The sequence below is a fragment of the Triticum dicoccoides genome, chromosome 4B (genome assembly GCF_002162155.2).
Source record: "Triticum dicoccoides isolate Atlit2015 ecotype Zavitan chromosome 4B, WEW_v2.0, whole genome shotgun sequence".
NCBI classification, from domain to species: Eukaryota; Viridiplantae; Streptophyta; class Magnoliopsida; order Poales; family Poaceae; genus Triticum; species Triticum dicoccoides.
Genome location: NC_041387.1, coordinates 582,636,517 through 582,647,631, shown reverse-complemented (window position 1 = coordinate 582,647,631; position 11,115 = coordinate 582,636,517). Strand labels below are relative to the sequence as shown.

Here is an 11,115-nt window from a genome sequence, read left to right as displayed (position 1 = left end):
AATAAAATCAGTGTCGTAATTTTGAACTAATTCTAAACTAGAGTTAGTTCAAAACTACGACGCTTCAGAAAAAAGGATCGTAAAAAACTTTCCATTATTACCGACGAAAAAGAAAAGAAAAACTTCACTGGGCTTGCGCCCTTGGTGTATCATAGCCCAGCTGCTACTGTGAGCCATATTACTACTAGTAGCTCCTAGGATATCTGTTTGACTCTTCAAAGCAGCGTTTTATTTTGGAAATTATCATAGTAGTACTCCTACACCCTTTTTCCCATTTTATTTATTTTTGATAAACAACCACCATGCACCTTGTTATATTTCCTTTTCCTCCATCTTCTCTCCCCCTCTCAGTTTCTCTCTCACACACAGCTCTCTCTCTCTCTCTCTCCTTCTCTCCCTCTCTCAAATACTCCCCATGCCCATCGCCGTCCTCCTTTGAAGAAGCCAATGGCCAGCAATGGCATGGCGTCCTCTCCCTCCGCCTTCTTCCCTCCGAATTTCCTCCTCCACATGCAGCAAGCACCACCGCAGCATGACCCCCAAGAACACCACCAGCAGCACCACCACCACCACCATGAGCACCACCTCCCTCCTCCCCATCCCCAGCACAACCCCTTCCTCCCCTCCCCCCAATGCCCCTCCCTCCAGGACTTCCGTGGCGGTAGGCACATCCATAACTTCATGCCTTGTCAGTTAATTCGCCACCCTCGCACGGATCGTGCACGCAATGCGCCGGTAACGGAGCCGATCCAGGTCTTTACTAACATGTTGTGCCTACGTGTGCTGCAGGTCTGTCGCCAATGCTGGGGAAGCGCCCGGCGATGTACGGGGGCGGCGGCGACGGGGGCTGCGGCGGCGACGAGGTGACCGGCGGAGGCGCGAACGAGGAGGAGACGTCGGACGACGGGTCGCAGCTGGGCGGCGAGAAGAAGCGGCGGCTGAACGTGGAGCAGGTGCGGACGCTGGAGAAGAACTTCGAGGTGGCCAACAAGCTGGAGCCGGAGCGCAAGATGCAGCTGGCCCGCGCGCTGGGGCTGCAGCCGCGGCAGGTGGCCATCTGGTTCCAGAACCGCCGCGCCCGGTGGAAGACAAAGCAGCTGGAGAAGGACTACGACGTGCTCAAGCGCCAGTTCGACGCCGTCAAGGCCGAGAACGACGCCCTCCTCTCCCACAACAAGAAGCTCCAGTCCGAGGTACTCCTGCGTAGTACACATGTACCAGTACCTACCTACTGTAGTAAGTAGACCACAATGCAAATTAGTGTAGTCAATTCAGTCCGGCAACGGCGGGCATCTGGCCGTCGCCGGCCGGCGGCCGGCCGCGGTAGCAGCAGCACGCCGCTCGCCTAGATCTGCGCGCGCGAGTGACGATCTGGGGGGCAGGGGCGCCCGCCGTTCGGTTGCGCTTTCTCGGGGCGGCCTCCCGGGCTCAATGATTGGTTGGTGATGTCCGGCTCGGATCCATGTGGGTTTCAGTGCTTGCAGAAAGGTTGTTGGAACCGGCGCCCATGCCCACGCGCTGCTGCCCTGCCTTTCCATCCACACCTGCGAAATCGTCATCGTTGAGCTGAGCAGGCACAGTAGCTTTTTGGAAAGGGGCAGCAGAATATGGCAGCGTCCGCAGATAGATGCTCGTGGTCATGGCCATGGCCATGCTGCGGCGAGTCGCTGTTCGTTTCTCTGAGCGAGCCTTTTGAGGAGGATCGATCGATCGATCGCAGTGGAGTCAATGGCTTCATCATCACCATCATCCCGGTCGCGGCATCTCTGTGTGCGACTGCCATGGTCGCAGAGACGTACATGTGTGCCTTTTCACCGCGATCAGATTTGCAATTATGTGTGGGCCGACCCGGAAACACCATTAGTACCCGTATGATTAGGTGCGCATGTGCTGGTCAGCAAGCGTAGCTTTGCTTTCTCCTTGTTGCTAGTACACCACTAGCACTCAGACTTCATAACATTCAGGCAGAAACAGATGCATGATTCACTGCTGAGCTTCTGCATGAACTACCAATGTGAAATTCTAGTAAGCTGCCATGCTTGCATTGCGTACTGGTACTAGCTACCAAGATGGATTCGATTGTTCAATGCTGATATATACTGCTGTATGCTGATCGATGCAGATACTGGGACTGAAGGGATGCAGGGAGGCGGCGTCGGAGCTGATCAACCTCAACAAGGAGACGGAGGCGTCCTGCAGCAACCGCAGCGAGAACAGCTCCGAGATCAACCTCGACATCTCGCGCACGCCGCCGTCCGACGGCCCCATGGACGCTCCGCCCTCGCACCAGCAGGGCGGCGGGGGCGGGGGCATGATCCCCTTCTACCCCTCCGTCGCGCGCCCCGCGGGCGTCGACATCGACCATCTCCTCCACGCCTCCGTCCCCAAGATGGAGCACCACCACGGCGGCCCCGACACGCCCAGCTTCGGCAACCTGCTGTGCGGCGTCGACGAGCCGCCGCCGTTCTGGCCGTGGGCGGATCACCAGCAGTTCAACTGATCGCCCGGTCGGTCGATCGGGACGATATATATCTTTGTTGCAGTCAATGACGTCTGCTTTGCTTGCATGGTCAGCAATGAGCGTGCATAAATATTCGATGCGTTTGGATTCTTGATGAGGACGTACGTACGGTGGAGACGGTTGTACATGCATGTTTGATGAGAGGCAAGTTCAGTTCATCCATGAGGTACCTACTGAAGACGATGATGATGCGATTTGAGTCATGGATCGATCGAGTTGATGATGAATAGTGGGGCTACGTGTAGGGGAATAAGTCCGGTGTGTGTGAAGCGTGTGTAGGTAGATTTTGGAGTTGAATAGTACCTACCTTTGGTATTCTTATTATTTTTTCTTGTTTTTTCATTTTTCCTCTTCCTTTTGTTCCCATACATAAATTTGTGAATTGTGAGGCGGTGTTGATCCGTTGTTGTATAGGTTAATGGTGCATGTGGTGCTTATTCCCCCTATTTATATATGGATTATGTGAAGACTGTGACATACTTAGTGTGTGGTTGCATCACTTGCCCGAGAGGCCGAGATTAACACATGCCTTGTGTAAAAGTTGCTTACTATTCTCCATTGTTCGACATTTTATCATACAAACGTCTACACGGCAATACATTTTCCAAAGGACTACATATGATTGAAATTTTCAGAAAATATTAGCTACTTTGCGCCCACCATTAAAGTACATTTGCACAAGTTTATTGGAGATGCGAAATTTCAAAACAATTTAAATTACAAAACTAAGAAAATAATGGGAAAAAACGTTTGTAGAACTCCAAAACAATGAATGTAACACAATCGAGCAGTGTAGTGTATGAAACTTTCAGAAAATCAGACAAGTTCGGGTTTTGACAACTCAGTTTCACGGGAGGTACTTTTTTTTGCGGGGGTTCTTGGAAGGTATCATCTCTGTCTCAAGAAGTAAGACGTTTTCTGACATTATGATAGCGTTAAAAAAAGTCTTACATTTTAAGACAGAGGGAGTATTTAGTTGGATGAACATGTGCAAGGATATTACTGTAGTTGGATGAATACATGCAGGGATCATCGATCTAGCCTTATTTAGACAGTGCAGCTAGTTTCCACTGTTATGCTAAGCAGCGACGAAGATGCGTGTCATTAAATTAACTTGCTCCTACTCCTACAATGGAAGGCAGTTAAGGGCATTGAAAAAGGAACAGAAGAGCGTGGCCATGGCGCACCAGCAACATTTGGACAGTTATGTCCTGCCGGGGCCCTTTTCCTTTTTCAAGCTGTCGCACGCCGCATGTCGAGCTCGCGAAGAGGTCCAACTTTTGCGGCATACTACCAGTGAATTTTAATTGGTCTCGCGCGCGGCAAAAAACCCGAGAGAATGAGTTCAGATGCACACTAGCTGTGACCTCCGAATTACTCCTACGTATACGTATCATCTGAATTCTCATAGCACACGAAAGCTTCCAGATATATAATCCTGGTGCCAGGCACGTAGCACGTACGTTCCGTAGCACTGCATATATGATGGGAGGTAAAAAAACATAATAATGCATGCAATGTACTAGGAGGATATGGATTTTCTGTAGTAGTAGTAGTACGTATGGTATGTAGTAGTTGGTTAAATAGTGGATCGGAATATTCAGCCCTAGCTACAGAGACGCTGTGTCTTGGCGCATCATGTTTTTTTTGCTTTTCTACCTCGATGATCCGCCTGGATCGGCCTCGCTCCGCATCGCTGGCTGCTACAGTTGACCGAGCCGCGGTGTTGCTAGTCTGCCTGTCTGAAAATGATTGGCGAGGTGCATGGCATGGGAACAGGGGCACGCATGTACGTGCCCAATCAATGCCAGCGGAGCGGAGCGGGGTGAAAAACGTTGCGCAATCCCTCTCCCTACCCGCGTCAATGTGCTCACGACACATGGCCAATTCACAGATACGTCGAATCCTGTATGCATCTCCGTGCGTCGACAGGCAACCGGCCGGGTGAGAACTCATACTACAACCAAACCTGCAAATCTTACTGCTCTTTTGCTGCTGGAGTATAGTAAAAAAACGAGTTAGCGAGAGAGGGGGCAAGTGTGTATGCGTTGCATTGGCAAGGGCCAAGGGCGGGTCGCGTCGTGGCCAGCTCTACGCCTCATGGACGGGACGGACGGACGGGGAGAGAAGAAGAAGAAGAGCAACAAGCCCTTGTGGGTTGATCAGCGGTGGCGGGTCCGGGCCGGGCGCACACAGTGACGGCCGATCCCATGCAGAAAAAACCAAAGGACCGTGGCCGGGCCGGGCCCCGTACCCCTCTGCCCCGCGGGTACGTCGCGGCAGAGAAACCACGGACCCTTGTTCTCGACGTCACCGGCCCAAGCACATGCTTCAGCCGTCGCCATCGCCATCGCCATGCATCTTCTACTTACACATTCCGACCGCTGTGAATTCCACGTCCATTGTATGCATTCAGTCAGGCTCCGGTCCGGCATATTTCATGTCGAGGTTCCGTCCCTTCGCGCGTGAAATTTCGTAAGGAGAGGGAGAGACGTACGCGGCCAGGAGAGGAGGCGGATGGTGACCGGGCGAGTAGGGACTGGACTGTCACCGTCCGGGTGCACATACGAGATGCTGTCGCGATGGGCTCGGCGAGGACGACGAGGCAGCAGCGGGCGGACGGTAGCGGCGCATGGCATAGCATATATAGTCCAAGCTGTTGCATCCGTTCAGTGCTCTTTCCAGAGGGAGGGGCACGCACGCATGGCCGGGCGCATGTGGAGGCACAGTACCACCACTGCCCATGCGTCCTTTGCCATGCCCCAGCTGTGCCGCTAGCAGCCACACCACGGATCGGTATCGGCCGATCGATCCGTCCACGCATGCATGCAGAAATGTGCTATCTAGCTAGATCGGTCGGCCTCGATGCCGACGGGTGGTCCGACCCGGCCGGCTCGGCTCGGTCGACGCTGCGTTTCGTAGTACCGCGCGAGGGTTCCAACTCGTATACATCCATGATCCATCCTCTACACGTTCAGTAAGAGAAATCTACTCCCTCGTAAAAAAAGGGTAAGACAAATCTACTGTGCTGCAAGCCAGGGTGCACGTGAGACTCGTGCCGCCATTTTTCGGTCTGGAATTTCGAAGGTAAATAATGGGCATCCAATCCACCGTGCATGTTTATCCTACTCCGTTGGAGATGGATTTCGCCGGCGTCACTAGTTTAACCGGCCGGAGGGAATAGGAATAGGAATATCGTATGCGCACCAGTGCATGCATGCATGTGGGGTGTCTGACGGATGGCATAGAAAATTCAGCGAGGGACGCGGGCGCTGTTGGGCGCACATGAAAACGGCGGCTAAAGTCAGCCCGCCACGGCGTTTAAGATTAAGAATTGCGACGCCCATCCGTCCATCATCGCTCACCAGGTTCCGATTCCGACGCGCGGACGGGTTTCTTCAAGTCAAGTGGATCGATCGCCCCCGGGAATAAAAGGAAGGAGGAGATTCACGGGCATGTGCCGCCAACTGCCCCAACCGATAGCACGCCGCGTCTGGTGTGCGCGGGGCGGAGGAGGAAGAAAGACGATACGAAATCCGTAGTTAATTCGAATTCTAGATTTCGGTGCATGTGTGCGATGCGCGCGCCTGGCATATTCCGGGAGCTTTCGGGTCTGGTTTGTTCGTGGCGCTGGTGCCGGAGGTGGGAAGGAAGGGGCCGAGGGGCGGCGACAGGTCACAGGTGCGACGCACATGGCGTGTAGGGGCGAGGTGTCGCCTCGTCTGTCCGCTTGTGTCTGCGCCTGCGATCGCTGCACGATGCGGAGACGCATTTGCATACTCCGTCCATACAGTCCACAGCTCCGGAGGAAAAAGGGCCAGCTCCCGGCCGAATGAATCGTGAGGAATCGGTCCGTGTGTGCTGCAAGAGACAACGCGTCTGCGGCTGAGGCTTGGTCTGGTGGTCCAGGGGGAAGTTTTTCCTGCAGATCTCTGTGTGCCGATCGTGATTCCTCATCGGCAGGGCACTGACATTGTGTTGAAGCTGGTTAATCTTCTGTCAGGCAATGATTCGTCCGATGGCACGCCACGTACTCCGTATCTCCATCCTCCTGCTTGAGGGGGTGTCTGCGGTGAGTAGCGATGATACCGTACTTTAGGACTGAGCACGTGACGGAGTAAAAGATTGAACGTAGCAGAAAGGGTAGAATCAGCGCGGGGATCGAGGAGATCCCATCATTTTAGACGACCTATTCTCTGATGGCCCAGTAGCCCTGCTGCAGCTGAAAGTTATGTTTCGGTTTCTTCTGTAGGGTTCTTTCTTAACGGTGGTGGTCAGCTCATAATGATTTCTCTTTCGTTCTACGAGAAATTTCCATCATGTTCACATGGCAACCTGAATAAATCAGCTGCCATGTCAGTCCATGAGCAAAAGCCCACTATTGCATCACAACAGTGTCAGCCTTCTTGTTTTCCTTTCCCCCACTGGGATCCACCATGAACAAAGCCCACCATTAAGGGCTTGTTTGGAACTGCTCCGCTTCATCAAAATTAGTTTCAGTTCATAAAATTCACTTTGAAGCAGTTTCATACAGTGTTGTAGCACTACCAAAGAGAGTGTTTGGCTTCCATCTAGCTCCAGCTTCAGAAATTGTCAATTTGGCTGAAAGGATCTATTTGATTGGATGAGGAGGGAGAAACGAAGGGGTATCCACTTACTGGTGGCAGTGGTAGGTAATTTTCCCCCAACTCCAGCTTCTAAAGTTTTTTGGAGCACCCCATGAAGAGCTTCACAAAAAACTGGGGGTTGTACCCTAGATTCTTTTTTTTTGCAGAGCGGCATATCGTGGAGCTACCCCGTTTGACTTGTATTTTTTGGAGCGGAGCTGAATTTGAAGGAGCAGAGCAGTTCCAAACAGGCTCTAAGGGCGTGGGAACGCGACGATCACTCGTTTTATGTGAGGCATTAGCGCGGCTCGCCTACAGGAAGCTAGTTCTGAGCTGGCCCAATAGACACGTGCGGTCGTCATAGAAAATTTTCTACTTGTGCTTATATTTTCAAAAAAAATCTAAATACATGTATTATGAAAAAAAATAATTTAGTTAAATTTCTTTAAAAAATGTTCATGGCAAGTTTAAAAAACGTTCATGCAGTGTAAAAAATATGTTAGCTCAATTTTTAACAAAATGTGTGTAGCACTAAAAAAAATGTATGTGATATCTAAAACAAGTTCATGCATTTCAAAAATATATACGTGAATTCTTTAAAAAAAATACAAAGTAAAAAATCATTATGTAAATAGAAAATGTCCTGTACCATTTTGGAAATGTACATTACATTCAAAAATGTTGGCACTTTTTCATAAATATGGTTGATACTTTCTTAAAAAATATTCTAATATGTAAAAAAATGTTCATGTAGTTTCAAAAAAATGTTTCAAAAAATTCAAAAATATATTAAAAAACAAGAGTTTCAAAAATCTCCCATTTGAAAATTGTTAATCATCTATAAAAAATCGACGTGTATGAAAAATATACAATGTATATGAAAAAAGCAGACATCAAAATATTTATTTATGAAAATGTTAATCATTTATTTGAAAATTGTTAAACATGTATAAAAGTATGTTCCTGATGTATACGAAACATGCACAATCTGTCTGAAAATTTAAACATGTGTTTGAAATAAAGAAAAAATAAAAACCCGAAGAAAATCGGTGAAAACCAAGGAAAAAGTAAAACTGAGTAGAAGCAAGGAAAATCCGAAGTAAACCAATGCAAGATCCAGCGCGCCACATGAGAGGCGATACCTACTTACATCCCGCTACATGCCAGAGCGCCTGCAGCCGCTTTAACTGGGCATGGCCCATCCTTTCCTTTTTTTCTGCTGTACACCCAGAAAATAAGGAGCGAGATCACTGGGATTCGATCCTGCAACTTCATGGTAGGTAACGCGATGCACACACCATTCCACCATCCCGTGTTAGCTGCTCAGGTAGTGCTTCTTCCACGTATTCTTTAGATTTCCCCCTTTTTTCCTATTTTCTTTTTCTTTTTTTATTTTTCGTCCTTTTCTTATTCTAAATGGTTTTTTTCTTCTTTGTTCGAACAGGAAAAAAATATCTCCTTCCTCTTTGTTCGATGAACTTTTCAAATCCGTCGACATTTTTGCCAAATAGATGAACTTTTTTAAAATTTGATGAACTTTTATCAAATTCGATGAACTTCTTTTCAAATTCATGAACATTCTCTTCATATTGATGAACTTTTTTCAAATCTAACGAACTTCTTTTCGAATCCGATGAAATTTTTTCAAATTCATTGAACCTTTTTCAAATTCGATGAACTTTTTTCAAATCCGATGAACCTTTTCAAATTCAATGAACCTTTTTCTAATCTGGTGAACTTTTTTCAAATCCGATGAACTTTTTTCAAAATTGATGCTTTTCTTTCTTTAAATTTGTGAACTTTTTCAAAATTGGTGAAATAATTTTCAAACTCGATGAACCTTTTTCAATATTGATGAAGTTTTTTCACTTTTGCATAAACTTTTTTCAGAATCGATGAACTTTCTTTTAGTTTGTAAACTTTTCTTAAAACGTGATGAAGTTTTTTAAAGCTTGTGAGCCTTTTCTTCTAAAATGATGAACTTTTGCTGCGAAATCGATTAACTTTTTCAATTTCACGTTTAAACAAATCTGAGTTATTAGTAAATAGCACGGTCACACTTTTTCTTATAGAGTGAACGTTACAACAAATCACAAGTCTTCGGTGGTTCTAGTGGTTAGGCCAGCTTGAATAATGATGTGGCTCTTCTTTTGCGGGCTGGCCCAACAAAGAGGTGTAGTGGGCGCCAGCTACCTGTTCGGGCGGTTAAGGCATCAAACAAGAGCTCCCCCTTATTAGTAGAATATGTGCATAAAATATGGGCTGGCTGAGGCATATAATTCAAGGCCGAGTAGTGGAGCTCTAAGATAAGCCCAACAAATTCATGATGCTGCCAAACAGTGGTAAATCCCAAGGAAACTAGTAAACTAGTAGGGTATGAAGCTTCTCGTGCACACTTTCTTATTTCATTCGTTTTATTTTTTTCTTCATGTTCGCGGAAGCCCTGGTTTTGGGATGCTTCTAGAAGTTTCCCAAACTGGTTTTCGTGGTTCATTGTTCAATTTTCGGACGTTTTATTCGGGTTTATAAATGCCTGACATTTTTTTAAAAGTCTGGAAGTCGATGATTTTTATTTGACAATCAGTGAACTATTTCGGAATTGATAAAAAAATAAAATATGGGCTGGCTGAGGCATATAATTCAAGGCCGAATAGTGGAGCTCTAAGATAAGCCCAACAAATTCATGATGATGCCAAACAATGGTAAAGCCCAAGGAAGTTTCCCAAGCGGGTTTTCGCGAAATCACTAATTGAGGAGCGCTCCCCGCAACGATTCGTCGGGGAGCGCTCCCCGCGCGCCAAGTGTCACGCGCGGAGCGCTTCTGAGACTTTTCCGACGCGTTCCGCGCGTGACACTTGGCGCGCGCGCACGACTTCTCCCATGAATTCCGGTTTCTGGTTTCCCTGTGTGGTTTTTCCTTTTTTCACTTTAGTCCTTATACTTCTAATGTTTTGTAATACCGCTTGATCTTTTTTGAGATCTGTTTCTCTCTGTTGTGGACGATCCCTCGTCGCGCATTATTCTTTCTTTGCCGTCGTCTCCGCCCGGCGCCGCCGCTGCTCTTGTCGCGTGGTTACGGCGGCAGTTGTTCCGGCCGCCGCGCTTGTTGCCTGCTCTTACGGTAATCCTTCTTTAGCGTCGAGCGCGCTTCCCCATTCGCGATATCGTCGTTCCCTACTGGTTGCCTTCGTGGGTTCCCTGTTTCCCTTTCGCATTTCTCTTTTTGTTCCCATTATATTTCCGGGATATGGAGATTTATGGGATAGTTACGGGTGGGGATTACCAACACTATCAGATGTCAAGTTTCAACTGGGTTTTGTGGGATTAGTTGTTGATAACCATTGTGTTCCTTGCAGTTATGGCTTGTCCTTTTTGCCGTATGCCTGGTGGCCCGTGTTCTTCTGTTGATTCTTCTATAGATGGGTTCAGTGTGGTCATGGATCGGCGTTGTTGGAGGCGTGTTGTAAGAAAATCATTTTATAGTTATTCAATTTTTGGCACACATGTTTATTTCTTTTGGTGCTGCCCATGTTGTTTAGATTTTGATTATGATCCTTGTTTTGATTTGTTGTGCAATATGTTCCGTGCAGTGTTAGATCTCATCTTGCTCGTTACATCGAGGAGTGTTGGGCTTTAGCCGTAAGGAGGGGTGACGAAGATACTGATCTTGCTCTTCAGTGCAATGAGGGTTATTTGTATGGTGTTCTGTTTAGTCATGGTTGTGTGAGGAGCAAATTCCATGGTCCTTCCTGGGAACGATTGGTCAGTGATTATGGTGTTTTTCCTAGTGATATAATGACCATTAGGCTTGAACATTATGGAACTTGGATTGGTATTGATTTTTATCGTGTTGGTCGTGGAGATGCTTGTCTCCTTTACCGTCTGTTGGTAAGGTTTATTTTTAAGGAAGTTTTTATCTTGTTTTATTGTACATTTGGTTTTTCTGTTCCCTTGAGTCTGTGTAATTATATTTTGTAGCTCTGCATG

At 47.7% G+C, this 11,115-nt stretch overlaps 1 protein-coding gene across 2 annotated transcripts; it reads left to right on the top strand.

The window, feature by feature from the left end:
• Window positions 1-339: 339 nt before the first annotated feature.
• On the top strand, window positions 340-3,043 carry LOC119291573 (homeobox-leucine zipper protein HOX21-like). 2 transcript variants are annotated; one of them, XM_037570354.1, is made up of 3 exons: window positions 340-661; window positions 790-1,193; window positions 2,123-3,043. In XM_037570354.1, the coding sequence occupies exons 1-3, from the start codon at window positions 448-450 to the stop codon at window positions 2,498-2,500; spliced, it is 996 nt and encodes a 331-aa protein (XP_037426251.1). In that variant the 5' UTR covers window positions 340-447; the 3' UTR covers window positions 2,501-3,043. The 2 variants fall into 2 exon arrangements, with proteins under 2 accessions (XP_037426251.1, XP_037426250.1); XM_037570353.1 differs by having other exon boundaries at window positions 340-688.
• The last annotated feature ends 8,072 nt before the right edge of the window (window positions 3,044-11,115 follow it).